We start from the raw sequence: 19386 nt of genomic DNA on the forward strand, positions 1-19386 counted from the left end.
AAAAGAAAGAACAATGTATTAGTATTTAAAAGTCTAATTTAATTTTTATTGGTAGACATATTAAATGGACGGCTCAACGGATGGATTTGAGAAATTAAAAACAATGTACACACAAAAATTAAAGAGATTCAAAATGCTTGCCACAATTATATTGATTCATAGCTCTATTTAGAAGAGGTAACGCAGCAGCCAGATTCCCAGGAGCGTGGTGAAGAGGCCACTGACTTTGGCCAGACCCGATGCGGCATTATGATCGGCGCAGATGCGAGGCTGTGGGGCACCAACGTAACGGCAAAGGGTGCCCACAAAGTTGACCTGTGCATTCTTGTTGACCTTTGAATCGAATTGCTAAGAGAGGGAAAGATAGAGTTGGAGATACATGAGAGCAACAAGTTTTTCTGAAATAGGGAACTCACCTCATTGAACAGAATGGTGGGCACACTTGTGAGGGGTTCCTTTAGCTTGAGGGTAACATCGCCAGCCTGACGCAGGAGCGCACTGCCTTCGGTGCTATTGGCGCACACCTTGATGTTCTCCCAGTTCACTTGACTCTCGCTGGCACAACGCTGGCCGGGATAAACGTTGTCGGGGAAATTCTTGCCCGCCTTCATCAGGCAGTTGATAAAGTCGAGGGTGAGGGATTCGCGGGTCGAGTCCAAGCGATACGAGTCCGATTGGATTTTGTCAATGGCACAGGCATGCACCTTATTACCATAACACTCGTTGGGGCCATGATGACAGGTGAAGGTCACATCAGAGCCCAATGTGGAGTACTGTGAAGTAGGCAAGGTAAGCAAAATGAGTTGTTGTCGATAGACAAATGAGGGGCATTGTTGTTGGTTGTTGTTGGGAGCAACTCACTGTGGATTTGCCAAAGGGCACAAATGTGATTTCGACCACATCGCGCAGCTCGCTCTTCAGCGCCGGATAGAGTTGTTCCGTAATAAACTTGGCGCTGTCCGGACACAGAGATTCGTAGTAAACGGCAACGGGCACCTGGAATACAAAAACCGTTTAGTCTCAGGGGAATGGGAGAAACCAAAAACTCCACCCTTAAAGTTACATACTACAATGCATTCTGCCTATGTGAGTGTGTGTGTGTTGGGTAATTTGCATTTTTACTGCACATGCAAAACAGTTTCGCATGAATTAACTCAGCAACCAAAATGCAAGTCTGTGTGTGATCAAACAATCCAACAACACACTCCATCTATAGCTACATTCTGTTCAGTTGTTGTATTGCCAAATTGCTGCTGCATGCAACGGTCAACTATTCAATTGGCTTTGATATCAAGCAGCATATTCAACCCAAAGCAGAGCTCAATTGATGCGTAGTATAACGAGTATCGCAAAAAAACGAGTTTCACATAATTTCTTATTAATTCTCAGCGCTATTCTTTTTTTTATTGATGACTCCGTCAATTGAACTTCAAAATAAACAGACAACAAAGGCAAATATGAATCATGCAATCTGGTTTTAGAACTGCTTCAGTTGCAGATCTGAATATGCTATCCGATTGAGGGCTTTAAAAAATGCTTGACTTGTGATTTGACCTTTTTTATATTTCAATTCGATAAACAAGTTGAATTTACCAAAGTTCTGTACACGCAATAAATTGGTGTCTGATTATGAATCACAATTTATACTTTTTTTTATTAATTAAAGAATTGATAATTATGAATAAATATTTAGGAAATAAATTATTAGGAAATATTTCAATTCAATTATTTTAATTTATACAGTCTGGTAATACTAGTAAACTTTATGAACTTACATATATATTTGGAAAATCGACTAAATTTTATAATATAAATTCAACATCCCAAATTGTCAGCCAAATTTGGGTTAACAACTTGAGAATCGATTTTTGTATGTTCTTTATTTATTTACAATCTATCTTTCTAAAGATAATAAGTAAATTCTATGGTGAGAATCGATGAGAAGAGATTTGTATGAAAATAAAAAACGTAAGTCTTAACTTGATAACTTGGCTAAAGTGGTTTTTCTATTTCTTTCGTTATTTTCTATATATAGCCAAAAATATTCGGCAATCAAAATAAATATGCGTAACAGCTAGAATGTCAATATTGATGTATATAACTATTATCTCAAATTATGTATATATTTTAACCATTTTAATTTATGATTAATGACATGAATTATTGTTTACACATCTACTAAGCATGAATAATTATTATTTGTTCATGAATCAAATTATTTTAGTTGGGTATGAAGTTATGGAAACTTTTGAACAAAAATGTAATTATTAAAAAAACAATAAATTTTTTATGTCAACACACACACACACAACAATTGTCGCAAAATTATTTCACATATGAGGCTTTATCTTTTACAGAACGAAATTCCCGGGAAAGTAATTAAAATGCAGCTCAGGTGACAGCCGAACTTGAAATACCCTGTCTGAGTCATTTGGATTAAGCTTTCAATATAAATTTTAGGCTGTCGCCTCATTTCGTGACTTCAATTAATTATTTCGTTACCAGTCGAATTAATTTATAAATAAATTGCTGTGTTTTTTATAAGTATCAGATAATTATAAAAACATTCATGACAAAAAACGCTTCAAAGTTAGCAACGTAATCTCTCAGCTATTTATTTTCTATACGTATGCACATATAATTTCCATATGTTTATTTAGCTATTCTTTCAGCTACTTCTTATTTATTGTTTGTTCTTTGCATTCAAATTTCCCACAACTGGAGAGCTTAACAAAAGCCAACGCCAAGTGTTCAGTTCTTTGTGCTAGGCAAGAACAACAACAGGTTGAGCTAGAATGAAGCTTCCAGGCTTGGCTGGAAGTGAACACCGGTTCCTGCATTCAGCACAATTACACACATCCAAATGCGATGAAATGGAAACTGATAAACCGGTTTTGGGCTTCAAAACAAAAAATATCAACTAAAAGATGTCGTCGCAAAGAGAAACTAAATAAAAAAACATTGTACAATTAATTATGCACACACACACACACACATACACACATGCATGTTGAGTGTTAACATTTTCCAGCTACAGCATTTTCCAACAATAGTTCATTCAACCCATTCAGAGTAGGGCGCGCCACTTGTTGCTTGTTAATTTGAAAAGGGCAGCAGCCATGTACTACTTTTTTCATTTAGCCCCTCCCACGGCCCTGACCCGCTGCTGTACAGTTTTGCATGCTAAGCAAAATTTGCGTGATTTTGGAGCTCACGTGTGCTAATCGCCAATTTTCGGTGGCCTTCGCTTCTTTGCATTTTAAATTGATTTTCTTAAGTCATTGTTGTGATTACGTAAATCGTAAGTATGTATGTACATATGTACATATCAAGTTGTGTGTGTTTACGTACCTTTGCTGCGCTGCAGACAGTGGCGACGGCCAGGCAAACCAATAAGACAAATTTGTGACTCATGCTTTTGCTTTCTTTCTATATGCGGCAACGGCGGGACTTAATTATTTGATGACACGGACACGGTAGCGAATCAAGCGCAGGTTGTGCACGTACTCACGTCTAAGCGTCAACTGTTTGCTCACATTCGTTTCAGAGTTTTCAACAGCGGCAGCCGCAGCAGTAGCTCCAACCGCTTTCCAGTCTGAGCGCGCTATTGAAAGAGAGCGACGGGCGCTGCCGCTGCATACGTAATTCAGACTTAGCTCGATCTGACACACATGCATATTCCAGTGCACAGATCGCTATGAAGAGAGTATCATGCAAATGTGTTGAGAGAAGTTCTAAGAGAGAAGCCATTCTTTAGTTGTTTGTTTATTATAACCGAACACATTGAGTCACTTTGCACTTAAGGGGTTTGCTTGCTCTTAATTAACTTCGCATGTAAATGTAACAAGAAAACAAATCTCAGGTGCTCGCCCTGCTTGTGGTTTTCATTTTTTATATTATGGAATTAAAAGTTAACACATATGTATGTATGCGCTTCAATTTATGTACATGCAAAATTTATCTCCCAAGTTGCCTGTCAAGTGGCAGGCGCGGCTTGGCTTCTCTCAGTCTCGAAACTTAAATCCCTTAGCTATCAAATCTTTGCGAGCCTCCAAAATCTCCGCCTGCAGTTCTTTGGCTGCCTCCGGGCAATCGTTGAACGTAAACGTACGATACAGCACAGTAAACACGGAATAAACCTACACAAGAACAAGCGTTAGATATTGATATTAACTAATTAGTTTGTTACTTACACCAAATAGAACCAGAAGTAGCACCGGCAGCAGTTGAATGTGTAACAAATATTTTGATGTAAGCGGCGTTTGAACTGTGCCCAGCACCAAGGCCAAGTAAGGCACAGCAAAGAGCGTTGCATAGAAGAGCCAACGCTGTAAATTAGTCATGATTTCCCAGTTATCAATTGTAATTGATTTCAAATTAAAAATTTAAAATAAAAATAAATTGCAACACGTAAACAAAGAGAGTCGCAGTGTGACCGAAGAATGATTGCTGCAGAATGTGCTAGTTGCCTATATAAGCGTTTTGCTTGTCGAAACATAGTTATGAAATTAAATGTATATTATAAAGCAGTTAACAAAAATGTATCAAATTTACTAAAAAAACATAATTTATTTATTAATAAGCATTTCACTATTTGCATGCAGTTTTTACCATAAAGATCCATGCAGAAGAAATTTAAATTTATCCATCTCTTTGGTCACACTGTGGTCTTGTATACGACTTGTATAAGACTTTCTACGGTTTGACAAAAATGATACTCAAACTGTACAGTTTTCAAAAACTTTTAAATGTTTTTGTTTGTTGATTGTTTCATGGAAAAGTAGTTATATTTCATCATTTAGAAGTGATCAACAAAAGTAGCAGACTTGGTACACCTTAGACCAAAAAAAAAAATGCTGATATTGCTAATATTCAAAGTCCTTGCAAATGTAACGGTTTTCCTCCAAGAATTTGAAAAGATTCTCTTTTGAATAGTTGCAGATATACTATATGTATGAAGGTAGCACTTTTTATTAATTTACAAACATATTCATATCGTTTTGCAATATTCTGTTTTATCTTCAGTATCACTATGCTAGAATATAATATTAATGAATACATAACAAAACAATTTATTTTACGAGTAAATTGAAATTGAATAATTCTTTTTGCGTTACTCTTGCCAATAATGTTGATTGGTCATCAGATCAGACATGTAACTTCAATCGAGGTCTCGGGGGATGAAGCAAATACTTTTCAAGCTTTGTTTTTGTTTATTGCTGATTGAGCTCTTCTAAGAGGATGAAAGGACATGACTCGTGTGCATGTGAAATGTTTTCGACGACGACAGCGGGAAAGAGACTAATTGTACAATATATAGTATGTATAAACTATTTAAAATAAACATATACGCATATACATATTCATATACATTATGTAAATATAAATATATATAGGGGCTATATATGTGTATGTATGTATGTAGTACTGTACTTGATTGCTTACAATTAAATTCTATTCCTGATTCAGGTTCTTGATCACGTAATTAACAATGAGTGCAAATATTGCAAAACAGATTACAATCACCAGGTTCGAATAGATCGACTGCCAATTTAAATAGGAATTTCGTGCACAATTCTTAAGCGCTGCCGGCCCAGCAACACCTCCTCCCAAATCCACGCCAGCTGCTGCAGCGCCCAACGCGACAGATCCATTGGCATCGCAGGCATCCGTTGGCATTGTTGATTGTCCCCCATTGCTGGCACTTGTTTGTGGACTGTCTGTGGCATCTGTTGTGCTGCTGTTGCCTTTGGTGCGTTTTGTTGCGGCGCCACTTGAACTAGACTTGGAAGCGGAGGCGGCTGAGGAGGAGGATGAAGAAGAGCTTCCTGCTTGGGTGCCTTGTAGACGCTGCTTGATTTCGCTGACAATGTCCGGAAAGAGTTCGCAGAAGTTCGTGTTGCGTAGATTAAATGCAAGCGATTTCTGTGCAAATACTTGCTTGTCATAATTCGACGACTCAATGGAGCCCAATGTCGGCGTGCTCTCCAGCTGTAATTTCAAAATCCAAATAGCCATTTAATTATACAATAATGAATTCCCAATATTGCACCATATTACCATAAAACTGAGTAAGCCCGTGAGTATTGTGCCAACGCACCAAGTGGGATTCCACGTATCTGGATGAAAGTCTAAAAGCAAAATGCAATTGGTAAACGCTTGAAATGGGATTATCTTTAATTAGGCATTACCTGAAATACTCAAGCACAGTCGCGTGTTGATTTTGAAGCGTCCATTCGGTGTCAGCATGTAGATCGATGGCGGCTTAAAGGGGAACTCGCGGGGAAACAAAAGTGTGCCATGATAGTAGCCACCATAGTATGGCGAATCTTCGGGACCCTTGACGCAATAGTGCCACTCGAGGATGTTGTTGGGCAGCGGTTCGGCAGTGATATAGGGCAAAGGATCACGCTTGAGTCGCATGTAATCCTGTTTCATGCGCGACACCGCTGTGGGTTGTTTGCGGGCGCCGGATGCGGACGCCGTTGACGACGACATTACTAACGATGATGGTAATGATTATGTTGAAATGCTAAATAATTTTAGATCGTAAGCCAGTTGCTTGAACGAGAACTGTAAGACAACAAAACCAAAAGAGTTATAAATATTATTTGATTTATCACAAACGCACACTGATTGTGCTAAATACTGATAACATGTCTGTTGGTCTGTGTGTGTGTGGGGGACGAATGGAAGTGCAAAAAAGAAAACACACACGTGGCCAATTGCATTAGATCGAGTGGGTGTGTGAGTAGGACGTCATTTTCAATGTTGAAGAGGAGTTCAGCGCAAGCCAATTAGAATCCAACTATTGCGGATTAATGTTTACGCTTCATTTTGGCAGTGTGGGTGCGGGTGTCTGTTGACTGTGTTTATCTGTATGTGTGGCGTTTGTTTAGCTCACCAACCTCGAAAATTGTGTTTCCTTGTAGTTGTTGCTGCTGCGGCGACGTCGGCGGCGGCTATCGTAAGTGCAATTTACGGCTAGGTCACAACAACAGCAAATTTATGAAGAAAACAACAACACAAACACAGTTAATTGATGATGCCAGTTGCATTCGACTTTGCTCTCTTTTGTTGTTGCTATCGCCTCGCCTATTGTTTTAGCTGCTGCTGCTGCTTAGTAATTAACCCACGAGCACTATCTCTATTGTTCAAGTTGAAAGTATTTCGTGTATAAATGAATTTCAAGTGCGTAAAATTTGCAAATTGTATTGGTGTTAAAAAAATTTCTCTCGACGTAGTTCTAAGCTTTTAGTGTTGTGAGTCGCACCAAAAAACAATGTGACCGCAAGCTGGCTATGGGATTTATACTATTCAATACAGAAAGCTACACCATTTTTAAAGTTTCATTGTATTGTATTGAAATATTCTTTAAAATTGTATTTCAAATTATTTATAAAATCGCATTACAATAAATTGCAAAGTGTATAATAGATTTATAGACAATGAATTTCAACGTTAAAGGTCACACTTGAAAACAGTGTTCAACAAGAGAACCCAGCTGATTTGTCATAATTCCCTGCTGTTACTTTTTGTGCTGCCAACTCGTAGCAAAATTTCAAAATTCGAAACAATTGAAAAAAATTACGTTACAATGTAGTAATTCAACAATACAATCATGTGGCCGATGCAACCGCTGTCCGTTGTCGAAAACAATTATTTAGCCGCTGGGCAATGGACACTGCTAGACAGGCGGGCAATGCACTTATTGTGTTGTCTGGTCAGGGCGTTTTCGTCTATTTTCAACTGATAAGAGTCAATCATAATACACACAAATGATAAGCGCGTATATTGCGGCCGACTGAGTTTGTTGTTGCTACACATTGAACCATAGAAGGGTGAGCACGGGAATGACGACTGCGTCTAGATTGCTTATCAAAAAGCATTTGGTTTATTTGCCGATGGGGATTGGCTGACAAAACAGTTGCTACTCCGACGGTGTAAAGTGCAGTCGCTCTTCGAAACAATAAAAAAAATGGCTGCTATTGGAAAAATTGGATTCCTTGGCGGTGGCAACATGGCCAAGGCGCTGGCCAAAGGCTTTATTGCAGCAGGGCTAACGAAACCCAGCGGCGTTATTGCCAGCGTTCATCCCGCTGACAAGATATCACAGCAATCTTTTCCAAGGACTGGGCATTGAAACGCTCGTGGAGAATGCACCCGTTGTGGAACAATCGAAGATTGTTTTCATCTCCGTCAAGCCTCAAGTGGTGCCCCAAGTTCTCTCCGAGATCAAAGACCTTAGCGCCAATAAGCTTTTCCTCTCAGTGGCCATGGGAATCACATTGAAAACACTGGAGTCCAGTTTATCTGCCGACTCGCGAGTTATACGCGTCATGCCAAATACGCCTGCGCTTGTCTGCTCCGGCTGTTCTGTGTTTGTGCGCGGCAAGCTGGCCAATGATGCAGATGCTCAGATCACAAAGCGCTTACTGGAAGCCGTTGGCACCTGCGAGCAGGTCGATGAATCCCAGTTGGATATTGTTACAGCGCTAAGTGGCAGTGGTCCTGCCTATGTTTTTGTGATGATCGAAGCCTTGGCTGATGGCGCTGTGCGCATGGGAATGCCCAGGGATATGGCGTATCGTTTGGCAGCACAAACAGTGCTTGGATCCGGGCATATGGTGCGTGAGTGCAACACGCATCCGGGGCAGCTGAAAGATAATGTCACAAGTCCAGCTGGTTCAACAGCAGCGGCTCTAAAACACCTTGAGCAATCGGGTAAGTGAATGACGTCGATTGTATTGCATTTTTAATTGACAGTTGATTATCGCAGGCTTTCGGGCGGCGGTTGCCGGTGCGGTGGAAGCGGCAACGTTGCGCTGTCGCGAGATTTCCAGCAAGCCGACATAGACACAGACAATCTATATATATATGTACACATACGTTTGCTTTATATTAATAATAATAATTACACTTATCAACATGAGTTCAAAAACACATTTGCGTCTAGAATTTCTTGCGCTTCTTAGCGCGCGCCAGCTCATTGAGCTCGCCCTGTTGCATGGATGCCTCCTGGTAGATGCGCTTGACCTTCTCATGCCGCTCCTTGTCGCTGTAATGAAAAGAGTCAAATGTAAGAATATATTTACAACAAAAGCTAACTTCGCTTACCTTTGCAGCTGCTGCTTGAGTTTGAGGTCCTGCACAAAGGCCGTATCGCGACGTATTTCACGTATGGCGCCCTTCTTCTCACGCTTGATCTTGTGCAGCAGCTTAGCACGCTCCTCCTTTTGCTTCGACATCTTGGGCCGCCGTTTGTCATCGTAGACGACCTCGAAACGTGGTTCCAGCAAACGCAAAGCTTTCGGTTTTCTATCAGGTGGTGCCAACGGCTTCATTTTCTGCGTCGCAAGTCGATGCAGCGCCTCCTTGGCCTCGGCATAATGTTGATGCACATGCTCCGCGTATGGTTCGAGCGACAGTCGCTCAAAAAGCGCCAGGAAAGGCGTTGCCAGGCAGCCGGCTCCAACGTGTTCGCCAACCAGCTGCTCCATGCAGTGTTTGATCAGACGCAATGCCGTGTCTACGGCACGTACTTTAAACTCTTCGGTGATCGTGTGCGTCACAAGATCAGCTGCCTGCATTTGTTGTATCGGAAGCGATTTGCTCGTCTTGCTGGCTGAAATAGCTAACAGTTTACTGAAGGGTCCGTCACGCTCAAAGGGCGGCACAATTTCCAGCTGATCTTGTCCTTGCTTCTTAGGTATCGCCATGTGAACGATCCCCTGCAGAAAATTAAAGACTCCTGGCAACAAACGCTTCGAACTGACGCCAAACTCCAAGGCAATGCTGACAATAAACAGTCCCATGGCAATGTCTTGGCGAGTGCGAACTCTAGCCCGGGATAGAATGTGTTGCATGAAGATGTAGGTAGGCGTGGCGACCGGATGATGGAAGTCCGAGGTGGAATACAGATTCGAGACGATCTTAAAGTAGATGAGCGTTTCCAGCAATGGATAAACCTTTTGATTCTTACGATAGTCGCCGTACTTTTCTTTCAGAACATCTAACAACGTGTTGGACATGCGTTCAGGATTGAGATGGGACAGATCATAGAGATGTGGCATCAGTAGTGAGACTAACTGGAAATGTGACACAATATCCTGCTCACTAGCATCCTCAAACATGTCCTTAATGTACTGCAGCAAAAAGGCAAACAGCTTCACAACATGCTCACGATTCACGCCATCGAGCTTGGGATCATTGCACTTGATTATGCGCTCCACAACAGTTGCCTGTTGGGTTGCCGTATATTTGGAGAGAAGCTGGGTGAAGTCCTCGTATGTCTTGGGCATTTTGATAGTGAATGGTATGCTGGTGTCCATGGACGCTGGCGGTTGCGCTTTTGGTGTTTTGGCTTTCGGTTTATTTGCTTGCGGTGCCGCTGCTTGCTCGTCTTCGCTTTCGCTTTCCGACACTTTAAGATCGCTCATGTTGTCAACCTCAGAGTCGCTTTCTTCCTCCTCCTCCTCCTCTTCGCCTTCATCATCATCATCTTCACAGTCTTCAGCTCCGTTCTCATCCGCCTGCTCAGCTGCCTGCTTCTTTTGACTGAGATGTGTGCCCAGATTGCCTTCCAAATCATAGGCTAGCGTATCATCATCATCTTCCTCGCCCGCAACAAAGTAACCATCATCCAAATCATCTGCGGAACGATGTGGGACTTGCACATTTGTCTCCTGTTCCTCGCCGTCGGCTTTCATACGACGCAAACGCTCGTTCTCCAGCTTTTCAAGACGCGCCGCCTCCTGTTTGGCCAGCTCTTCGGGTTTAATTAACTTGTCGGTGACGCTACCACGCGGTTCAAAGATCATATCTTTCAGCAGCTTGTCGTAGGCATCTGGTGGTGGCTTCTCGCGCTGCTCATCCTCTGTGGCGGTGTTGACGAGCCCCAGCAACTGTTTGTAGTTGGCATCTAGTTTCTCGGTCAGGTCATAGACTTCATCTTTGTCCTTGGCTATTTCATTTTTACGTCGCTTCTGCTCACTGATCATTTCTTCAATGGCTGTCTGACGATCCTGTGGCTTGTCCCCATCGCCGCCGAAATGCGCCGCTGACGTGAACTCGGCTAAAATCAGAAATTTTAAGGTTTGACTTAGAAATTTGATAATGGTAACTAATGCTCACCATCCAGACGATCATTCTCCTCGTCCTCATCATCGGAACGTTCATCTCTGTACTGTTCAATCTCCTCGAGCGTTTGCCCACGATGCGTGAGCAGCTCATCGTCGTTTAGATTGAATTTTTCCGCCTTGTTTGACGCACGAATCTGTGACAGCTTCTCGGACAAAAAAGCGCGCATTCATCACAGACTCGGTGAGTTGATCTCCACTCAAATGCTTGCCAATGCGATGATCCGCAAATTTGTTGGACTTGTCCTTGACCGCATATTGCTTGCCCAGAGTCTGCGTTCTTTTCTGCAAAGCCTTGGCCCGGGAAACACCTGGCATACCACGATCATGCTTGCAAATGCGGCCCAAGATTTTGAATTTCTCTTTATTTACGTGCACATCGAATGGATTTACACGTTTAGCATTTTGAGCTGTTGCCGAGTCAAATGGATTGGAGCTCTTTACAGATTTCTTGGAGTATACCGCATCAGCGTTGGACTTTTTAGTCTTGAATCCCATTTTGTCTGCCGTCGAGTGAGAAATGCATGAAGCACAAAATGAAAACAAATGCAATACACGTGCGCTCTTAGTATCGATAACGTTTACACCGATAAATTAAAATAATCGATTTCGATATGAATAAATATATGAGTTCTTCAATTTTTTTGTATTGTGCGCGTATTTACTTAATTGTGAAATAACTTAAATATATTTAATTGTATATAGTTTAATTAATTAAAAGCATAACTGTCTTATAATATTAGTAAACGATTAGTGCTCCTCATCGATATGCTTGCTTGAACTCGAGCATTGCACAATAAATTCATCGTCAATATATATTTCTTATCGATATGTATTTTACAACCCTAGTTGTAATATCATCCCTGTTCATATGTGTAAATTTTTCGCCGAAAACCGACAAACGTCTACAATTTGGTTATAGTGTAATAGTGAAAAATATTGAAAATAATTAATAAAAGCATGCAATGTTGCAATTAGACGTAAGGCAATACTAATTTGCATATGAAGCTTGTGAAAAACAATCAATAATTGCCACGTACATCAAACTGCCTGCAATTGAAGAAAAGACTTCCCCATTGTGTGAGTGCGTGCGTGTGTGCGTGTGAAGAAGTGAAATATTTAATTTTTATGTAAAATCTACATAAGAACTAGTGGACACAACTTTCGTATCTTGAAACTTATAATATTGATTGTAAGATAGCAGTGCAATGAGTGCAACGCCACCAGATTTGTTGCACTTACCGGTGTCAACCGGGTCAGGGAAGGATAAGGAATCCAATGGTGGGGGCAATGATGATTACCGAAGTCGGGGTGGAGATAAAGAACGTTCGCGATCCAGAGATCGTGGCAGAGACAAGGATAAGGACAGAGAGCGAGAGAAAAAGCGCAGGTATGTGAATTGTAAATGTGTGTCACAAGTAATCGCTGGTTATGAACGATTTTGGTTATTTGCAGGGACCGTGATCGCAGCAGCAAGGATCGCGATAGTCGGCGCCGCGATAGTCGCGAACGTGATAGAGATCGTGACCGGGATCGAGATCGTGACTCACGCTCGCATCGCAGTCGTTCGCGCAATCACGATGACTACGATAGGCGCAAGAAACGCTCACGCAGCAGGGATCGCGATCGTAGTCGACGAGATCGCGATCGCGATTCACGCTCAAGGCGCAGCAGTTCACGCGGCGGTGGCAGCAGTCGCGATGATTACGATCGCAGTCGCAGGAGGCGCTCGAGTAGCCGCGGCTATGATCGGCGTCGCAACGAACGCAGTCATGAGTCAAGTCGGAATAGTCGGGAACGTAGCAGTCGGGAGCGCAGTAGCCGGGAACGCACATATGTGAATCCCTTTGACACGTCCAACAATCGCAATTCACTTCATGAACAGGACTCTCGAATCCCTTCTCTATTTGAGCGGCAACCGCAGCTGGATACCATAAGAGAAGAGAGTGCTGGAATTGGAGGACGTTTTGATCTCTCGCAGACCATCCATGAACTGATGAACAATGTGAGTGGCAACAAGAGTTTTGCTGCCATGTTTAGCAGTCAGAATAGCAATGATTCAATGAGCAATGGACTTTCGGAGAATTCACGTAAGTATTTCACATAGATTACGAGATTAATTTCAATTCAATTTGATTTCATAATTGACTTTTTGCAGTGGATAGTGCTGCGGAACGTAAGCGCAAGAGGAAATCACGCTGGGGCGGCACCGAAAAGGACAAAACATTTATACCGGGTATGCCGACAATTTTGCCATCGACGCTGGATCCGGCACAGCAGGAGGCCTACTTAGGTAACTTGGTTATAATCCTTGTTCAATTGTAGTTAGCATTAAACTAAGTTAGTTGCGTAAGTTTAGCTCTTAAGTCTAATGACAACAACTAATGAGCAAAAAACAAAACGAAAACAGTACACAGCCACAAAATAGTCACGGGGAGATCACAGTAAGCGTAACCGTGTTATCCAACACATTTTAGAAGTCCCAAGTCAGACGGCCGGACGTTGCGAGTAAACGATACCAAACGAGTAAAACAAACAACAAATTGCACTGAGCAAACTATAATAATCTCTCGTTCTCTTTTTGAAGGGATTCCGGCGTGTGACACAAATAAGCGACACGAGTTCCAAACGGCTAGTTAATAAGATTATAACCTTATCTTATTGCCCCACAAAATGAGAAATACATGAAAATACTAATGTAATCAACCCAAATCTAATAACTAAAACAAACAAATGCAATCGATCAACAAAACTAATGTAACATCTATTTAATTGTAATGCTCACAAATTTTCAGTTAGTTTAGGCATCGTCGTCTGTCGCAGTCGTAAAACGGAAAATACACAAATGTTGTAGAGAAAATACGTTTCGGTCTCCCCCCAAATCCACAAGTTATTGATATAGCAACCAATGAACCAAATCCAACATATATAATTTTCTTTTTTTCTCTCTCCTACAAAAATTAGCATTTTTACATATACTAATGTCGAGGTTACGCTCGATTTTCTTTCTTTTTTCTTTAACTCCTTGTAATTGCAGTTCAATTTCAAATCGAGGAGATCAGCCGTAAGCTGCGCACTGGCGATTTGGGCATCACACAGACACCGGAAGAAAGGTTTGAAAACTGTTTATTCTCACACAAGAACCACAGCAGCAAAAACTAAAACAATATAATCTAAAATTGGGGCATCAGCAGAAGCGGATCTTCGAGTGGCGGAGAGATGATCAGCAAGCTCCTGACTCCTGATGATTAATCGCATTTGTACAGGTTTTAAAATGCAGCATGTTATGCACAAAATGAAGTCATTTTCATTTCCTTATTTGTAATCTTACATTCACATGGTGTTGAACCATCATCAGTTAATGGAATGTTCTCTTTAGTTGCATCTTAATTATATTCAATTCTTTTCATTTTTGAAAAAGTCTTGTCGAAATTTCAACTTGATGCTGTTGATGGCAATGCTTGTGAATGATTTTTTTTTAATAACTATAATAACTATGCAAATTGAAATACTTTGCTGGGTGTAGGATGGGTTAAAGGTTATATACACAATCACACACTCCTATTTCATTTCACACACACTGGTCGGTAAAAGAGGGGCAATTTGTTGGGATATCTTTAAACTAAACTAACCGTATATTTTTTGCTTTGCCAGCATAATTAATCGATTAATTTGATTTGACAGAAAACGTTTTAGATTGACTCCCACAAGAAGTGTAAGCGCGACGTCTGGCATATTAATGCAATATCCTAATCCTAATCCGATTTTTTTGTTTACATTATAATGATGTCAATTTCTTCTCTTCCTCAAAGCCGTGAAAGAACGAGCGTCCAGTTCCCTAAAGAAACAAAAAAAGAAAAATAATTGCACATTTTACAGTTTTACAGAGTTAATCTATACAACTTTTACAGAAGGGTGTGCTCGAGAGCAACAACAGACCTGCCTGATACAAAACTAATAATACATTACCCATATACAACATTCCAGAGATATAGAAAAATAATCGTATGTGTAGATGCAGCAGCAACAAAATCGATCAAACGAATTAATCAAAATTCTTCTTTTCTCAATTCACCAGCAAATTTAATTTAATCTAATCAATATATAGTACTTTGCCACTGCTGATGATGATTGTTGATTAATCAAATGATAAATAAATTTGCAAATTACAGGACATATACATAGATTTATATAAATATGATATTGTACATTTTACGATATACGCTAATGTAGTAATTACAAATATAAGATCATTAAGTCTAGACAATTTTTGATTATGTTCCCATCGAGCTTCCTTTGAATTGTCCATTTCAATAGCCATTCTTTTTCGGTTTTTTCTTTTGCTTATTCACAGGTCTCCATCTCCGGAACCAATCTATAGCTCTGATGGCAAGCGGTTGAACACACGAGAGTTTCGCTATCGCAAACGCCTGGAGGAGCAGCGTCATCAGTTGATTGTCAAGATGCAGGCCGTTAATCCCGAGTTCAAGCCGCCAGCTGATTACAAGTAAGTTGAAATATTAACAAGCTAGGTCCTCAATTTAATCTAATACCTCATACCATTTTTAGGCCACCTGTGACTCGCGTCAGCGATAAGGTTTTGATACCACAAGAACAGCATCCAGATATCAATTTTGTGGGATTGTTGATTGGACCACGCGGCAATACGTTGAAGGCCATGGAAAAAGACACTGGCGCCAAGATTATCATACGTGGCAAAGGCTCTGTCAAGGAGGGCAAAGTGGGTCGCAAGGATGGCCAACCGTTGCCCGGTGAAGATGAGCCGCTGCATGCCTTTATCACTGCGCCCAATCCCGAGGCGGTGCGCAAGGCAGTGGACAAGATAAAAGACGTAATACGTCAGGGCATCGAGGTGCCCGAGGGTCACAATGATCTGCGTCGCATGCAGCTGCGTGAGCTGGCCCAGCTCAATGGCACATTGCGCGAGAACGACATACAGCGCTGCACCTGCGGCTCCACGGATCACAAGTCGTGGCAGTGCCCCGACAAACCGATCATCACCAACACCATTGTGTGCACCTCGTGCGGCGGCACTGGCCATTTGACTAAAGATTGTCGCAACAAGCGTCCAGGTTCCGGGGCACCGGGCATGGCTTGCGAGGATTCGCAGGCCAAGATCGATGAGGAGTACATGAGTTTGATGGCCGAATTGGGTGAGGGACCGCCGCCATCGGCGCCTAAACCCGAGGCACCAGCTGCACCTCAATTGCATCGTGCCAGCTACAGCATCTTCGACAAGAAGCCCACGCAAATGCAAGCCATACAATCGCCACCCAACTCCACGTCGCGGGATCATCAACGCGACATGGGAGGTGGAGGTTGGGGTGCGCCACCGCCTGAGCATCACATGGGCATGGATCCTAGCATGGGTGGCATGGATCATGGAATGGCAGGCATGGCACCATATGTGCCAGCTCCGCCAGTGGGTCAAGCGCCGCCTCCGATGCCACCACCGCTGATGCCTTGGATGAGTGCACCACAGCCACCGCCGCCGGCCTCGGAGCCCATGAATCCGCCTATACCGGGCACATTGCCGCCTCTGATACCGCCGCCACCGGGTACAAGTGCACCACCGATGCCTCCATGGGCTGGTGGTTATCCTGGTTGGGGAGGCGGATATGCGCCGCCGCCACCTCCGCCGTGTGCACCGCCACCACCTTCAATAAGCTTGGCGCAGCCGCCACCACCGCCGCCGCCATCTAATTGATGATGCACACGCGCATCACAACTTTAGCATGCTTTACACACAATTAATTAATTGAATTAGCAGTCTTTGACCTTTGATTTACAAATCAGATCGGATCTATAACATACTATATAACTATGTAATTTGTATTTTACGCTTCATTAAAGGATTGACACCATCTTAAATTGCTTTTAGGATTTTTTTATATTTGTGTGTCTTTATTGAAGAATGTGATTGGTTTTGTATGCTGTTCAGCCGTGTTTGCTGAAGTATTGCTTGGACTCGTCCACATCGGGCTTAATGGTGGCCGGGTTTGTCTTTGGATTCCAGTTAGCCGGGCACACTTCGCCGTGCTCCTCGACGAACTGGAAGGCCTTGATCAAACGCAGGACCTCATCCACGGAGCGACCGACGGGCAAATCATTGATCGAGTACTGACGCAAAATGCCCTTGGGATCAATGATGAATGTGCCGCGCAACGAGATGCCCTCCTTATCGAGGAGCACATCATAATCGGCAGATATCTTCTTGGTCAAATCGGAAAGCAGGGGATACTTGAGTTTTCCAACGCCTCCGTTTTTGCGATCCACATTGCACCAGGTAAGATGGCTGAAGTGCGAATCGACCGAGACGCCCACAACCTCAGCATTGATATCCTGGAACTCCTTAATGCGTTCGCTAAATGCAACAATTTCAGTTGGACACACAAAAGTGCTGCAAAGAGAAAATACTGTTTAGTTTAGTATATCAAGTGGAATTGAGCAATGCTTACAAGTCCAGGGGGTAGAAGAAGAGCACCAGATATTTGCCTCTGTAGTCCTCTAGTTTGATCTCCTGGAAATCGTTGCCGACCACAGCGAGACCTTTGAAATCAGGCGCCGGCTGTTGAACGCGCACTGCGCAAAGGGGAGCAGCTGAGGATGCAAGAGCGGAAGAGAGATGTGAAATAATAGGTGGTCATTTACCTTCCCAACCCTTAGGTCTACTTACTCTGATGCAGCAGACGTGCGGCCTGCTTGTGTTGAGCAGCAATGCCTTTGCTTAGCAGCGATGCCTGAAATTAAAATGCAAATTGCATTTTTCTCAAATTACGTAATCATAGTGGAATGTTTTTGTATTATTTGGATTGCAGCCAAGGTGCAGCACTTACATTGCGTAGCAGTGAACGTCCAATGAATGACATGTTTTATTTTTGGTTACTATTTGCAATTTGTATCTTAGATTTTACACAAAATTTATAACCGCTTTGCACCAAGTCGTTAACCCCTGGCGAACAATAAGTGGCAACGAAACCGGCAATACAACAACTAAAAAATGACAATACAAAAACAAAACAAATGACAAGAAGCTGCGTGACCGCAAGCTGTTTTTCAAAATTTGCTTGATAATACCAGATAAAGTATATAATATGCTTTTAACGGTCACACTGTGTAAAAGCTATTTTTAGCAGGTTGGCAGCTGCGGCGAAAAACGAAACTTTGAACCATTGCAACGGTTGGTTAATTTAAATGCTGCCATATTGAAAATGTATATATAAATGAGCAATGCGTTCGTTTTGTATCGTTTTCAAAGTGTTTGCCGCGTGTTTTAAGATGCACAGATCAGCAAACAGATAACTGTTTTTGCAGCATGTGTGTATGTACGTGTGTGTAAACAAAGTCCTATTTTCTGGGCCAAAGATAATGGAAAGTGTAGCAAAATATTTATCACGCACTCCGCACGCCGCACAATGGTAATGAGCTATAAAACATATGAATGTGTGTATGCGAACATGCATTCATGCTTTGTTTTGCTTTTCTTAATCTAGTAATGCCCAAAAGCGGCTCAGGCTCAGCACATACACACACACTCTTGAGCATAATGCACAATGCGAATCACAATGCGTAAAATAATGGAGAGTTTTGCTTTTCTTTGGTTTGTGCGGTGGCAACAGTAGCGACTACTGCACATTCTTTGAGAAACAATGCCAGACGGCCTGTCGTACTTGATCTTCATACTTTTGCCGCTTTTCTCTGTGTTGCCTACAATGGATTATTTGGCCAGAAGCTGTAAGCAAAATGTTGGCAAAACACTACTGTGCTGAAGTCTACACTCGATGATCGTTGACATTTCTAAGTTTCGCCAGCTCCATTGCGCCATTTGCCACAATTAGACACAATTCCCAAAATGGCGGCGAAACCACACTCATGCTATCTCTCTCTCTTTCGCAGCTTTAGTGGATGCTCCCAATGCGCTCATTTCCAGGCTTTTTACACTTTCCACTTTTCCACTATAATTTCGAGGCTAATTACGTGCCCATCTATTTTGGTTGTCTCCACGTCCATCTGCGCGGGGGTGGGAGCTAAGTAATTGTCGGGAGTGCATTTTTTATGTGTATGTGTGTGTGTGTGTGTACGCTAGCGGTTATTCAGCAACTGTGATTATGGCATTCCCAGAATTTGAGGCGAAAATGCCGAGAGTGCTGCACTAATTCAGGCTGCTTAGCCGCTGAGACTGTTGGACTGTGTTTAGCAATTAAAGCGCACGTCGCTTTGTCTATGC

The 19386-nt window shown here is 42.2% G+C and overlaps 7 protein-coding genes across 8 annotated transcripts; 2 read left to right on the forward strand and 5 right to left on the reverse strand.

The window, feature by feature from the left end:
- Positions 1 to 18: 18 nt before the first annotated feature.
- Positions 19 to 3533, reverse strand: LOC132785255 (GILT-like protein 1). The gene is made up of 4 exons (XM_060791248.1): positions 3352 to 3533; positions 862 to 996; positions 417 to 773; positions 19 to 348 (listed from the first exon to the last, which is right to left on the reverse strand). The coding sequence occupies exons 1-4, from the start codon at positions 3412 to 3414 to the stop codon at positions 169 to 171; spliced, it is 735 nt and encodes a 244-aa protein (XP_060647231.1). The 5' UTR covers positions 3415 to 3533; the 3' UTR covers positions 19 to 168.
- Positions 3534 to 3856: 323 nt separating this feature from the next.
- On the reverse strand, positions 3857 to 4458 carry LOC132785258 (dolichol-phosphate mannosyltransferase subunit 3). The gene is made up of 2 exons (XM_060791253.1): positions 4194 to 4458; positions 3857 to 4139 (listed from the first exon to the last, which is right to left on the reverse strand). The coding sequence occupies exons 1-2, from the start codon at positions 4341 to 4343 to the stop codon at positions 4005 to 4007; spliced, it is 285 nt and encodes a 94-aa protein (XP_060647236.1). The 5' UTR covers positions 4344 to 4458; the 3' UTR covers positions 3857 to 4004.
- Positions 4459 to 5056: 598 nt separating this feature from the next.
- LOC132787553 (ubiquitin-conjugating enzyme E2 J2) lies at positions 5057 to 7270 on the reverse strand. The gene is made up of 5 exons (XM_060794660.1): positions 6909 to 7270; positions 6192 to 6573; positions 6061 to 6131; positions 5446 to 5991; positions 5057 to 5301 (listed from the first exon to the last, which is right to left on the reverse strand). Exons 2-4 carry the CDS (start codon positions 6496 to 6498, stop codon positions 5455 to 5457), a joined length of 915 nt encoding a protein of 304 aa, XP_060650643.1. The 5' UTR covers positions 6499 to 6573; positions 6909 to 7270; the 3' UTR covers positions 5057 to 5301; positions 5446 to 5454.
- Positions 7271 to 7549: 279 nt separating this feature from the next.
- LOC132787554 (pyrroline-5-carboxylate reductase 3) lies at positions 7550 to 8943 on the forward strand. The gene is given in 3 exon segments (XM_060794661.1): positions 7550 to 8122; positions 8124 to 8724; positions 8780 to 8943. Coding segments are annotated over 3 exon segments (822 nt in total). The 5' UTR covers positions 7550 to 7978; the 3' UTR covers positions 8857 to 8943.
- LOC132787551 (nucleolar protein 14 homolog) lies at positions 8877 to 11677 on the reverse strand. The gene is given in 4 exon segments (XM_060794657.1): positions 8877 to 9058; positions 9118 to 11074; positions 11134 to 11299; positions 11301 to 11677. Coding segments are annotated over 4 exon segments (2565 nt in total). The 5' UTR covers positions 11637 to 11677; the 3' UTR covers positions 8877 to 8952.
- A 332-nt stretch (positions 11678 to 12009) lies between these two features.
- On the forward strand, positions 12010 to 17030 carry LOC132787552 (splicing factor 1). Of its 2 annotated transcripts, XM_060794658.1 has the most exons (6): positions 12010 to 12528; positions 12594 to 13228; positions 13297 to 13431; positions 14176 to 14251; positions 15493 to 15645; positions 15708 to 17030. In XM_060794658.1, the coding sequence occupies exons 1-6, from the start codon at positions 12347 to 12349 to the stop codon at positions 16864 to 16866; spliced, it is 2340 nt and encodes a 779-aa protein (XP_060650641.1). In that variant the 5' UTR covers positions 12010 to 12346; the 3' UTR covers positions 16867 to 17030. The 2 variants fall into 2 exon arrangements, with proteins under 2 accessions (XP_060650641.1, XP_060650642.1); XM_060794659.1 differs by lacking the exons at positions 12010 to 12528; positions 12594 to 13228; positions 14176 to 14251 and having other exon boundaries at positions 13299 to 13431.
- Positions 17031 to 18165, reverse strand: LOC132787555 (peroxiredoxin-2). Its single transcript, XM_060794662.1, has 4 exons — positions 17996 to 18165; positions 17836 to 17899; positions 17618 to 17759; positions 17031 to 17559 (listed from the first exon to the last, which is right to left on the reverse strand). Exons 1-4 carry the CDS (start codon positions 18026 to 18028, stop codon positions 17097 to 17099), a joined length of 702 nt encoding a protein of 233 aa, XP_060650645.1. The 5' UTR covers positions 18029 to 18165; the 3' UTR covers positions 17031 to 17096.
- Between the last annotated feature and the right edge of the window lie 1221 nt (positions 18166 to 19386).

The sequence above is a fragment of the Drosophila nasuta genome, chromosome 2R (assembly GCF_023558535.2).
Source record: "Drosophila nasuta strain 15112-1781.00 chromosome 2R, ASM2355853v1, whole genome shotgun sequence".
In the NCBI taxonomy this organism is placed as follows: domain Eukaryota; kingdom Metazoa; phylum Arthropoda; class Insecta; order Diptera; family Drosophilidae; genus Drosophila; species Drosophila nasuta.

What these genes read in the sequence shown, in the direction of transcription:
- LOC132785255 (XM_060791248.1), bottom strand. Translation starts at nt 3,414, where the DNA reads ATGAGTCACAAATTTGTCTTATTGGTTTGCCTGGCCGTCGCCACTGTC. An exon ending in CTGTCTGCAGCGCAGCAAAG is followed by an intron (nt 997 to 3,351) that starts GTACGTAAACAC and finishes TTTGTATTCCAG; the next exon opens with GTGCCCGTTGCCGTTTACTA. An exon ending in CCACCATTCTGTTCAATGAG is followed by an intron (nt 349 to 416) that starts GTGAGTTCCCTA and finishes TCCCTCTCTTAG; the next exon opens with CAATTCGATTCAAAGGTCAA.
- LOC132785258 (XM_060791253.1), bottom strand. Translation starts at nt 4,343, where the DNA reads ATGACTAATTTACAGCGTTGGCTCTTCTATGCAACGCTCTTTGCTGTG. An exon ending in TACTTCTGGTTCTATTTGGT is followed by an intron (nt 4,140 to 4,193) that starts GTAAGTAACAAA and finishes GTTCTTGTGTAG; the next exon opens with GTTTATTCCGTGTTTACTGT.
- LOC132787553 (XM_060794660.1), bottom strand. Translation starts at nt 6,498, where the DNA reads ATGTCGTCGTCAACGGCGTCCGCATCCGGCGCCCGCAAACAACCCACA. An exon ending in ACTGTGCTTGAGTATTTCAG is followed by an intron (nt 6,132 to 6,191) that starts GTAATGCCTAAT and finishes TTTTGCTTTTAG; the next exon opens with ACTTTCATCCAGATACGTGG. An exon ending in CGGGCTTACTCAGTTTTATG is followed by an intron (nt 5,992 to 6,060) that starts GTAATATGGTGC and finishes TTGAAATTACAG; the next exon opens with CTGGAGAGCACGCCGACATT.
- LOC132787552 (XM_060794658.1), top strand. Translation starts at nt 12,347, where the DNA reads ATGAGTGCAACGCCACCAGATTTGTTGCACTTACCGGTGTCAACCGGG. An exon ending in GAGCGAGAGAAAAAGCGCAG is followed by an intron (nt 12,529 to 12,593) that starts GTATGTGAATTG and finishes GGTTATTTGCAG; the next exon opens with GGACCGTGATCGCAGCAGCA. An exon ending in ACAGCAGGAGGCCTACTTAG is followed by an intron (nt 13,432 to 14,175) that starts GTAACTTGGTTA and finishes TTGTAATTGCAG; the next exon opens with TTCAATTTCAAATCGAGGAG.
- LOC132787555 (XM_060794662.1), bottom strand. Translation starts at nt 18,028, where the DNA reads ATGTCATTCATTGGACGTTCACTGCTACGCAAT. An exon ending in CGCACGTCTGCTGCATCAGA is followed by an intron (nt 17,760 to 17,835) that starts GTAAGTAGACCT and finishes TTGCATCCTCAG; the next exon opens with CTGCTCCCCTTTGCGCAGTG. An exon ending in TTCTTCTACCCCCTGGACTT is followed by an intron (nt 17,560 to 17,617) that starts GTAAGCATTGCT and finishes TTCTCTTTGCAG; the next exon opens with CACTTTTGTGTGTCCAACTG.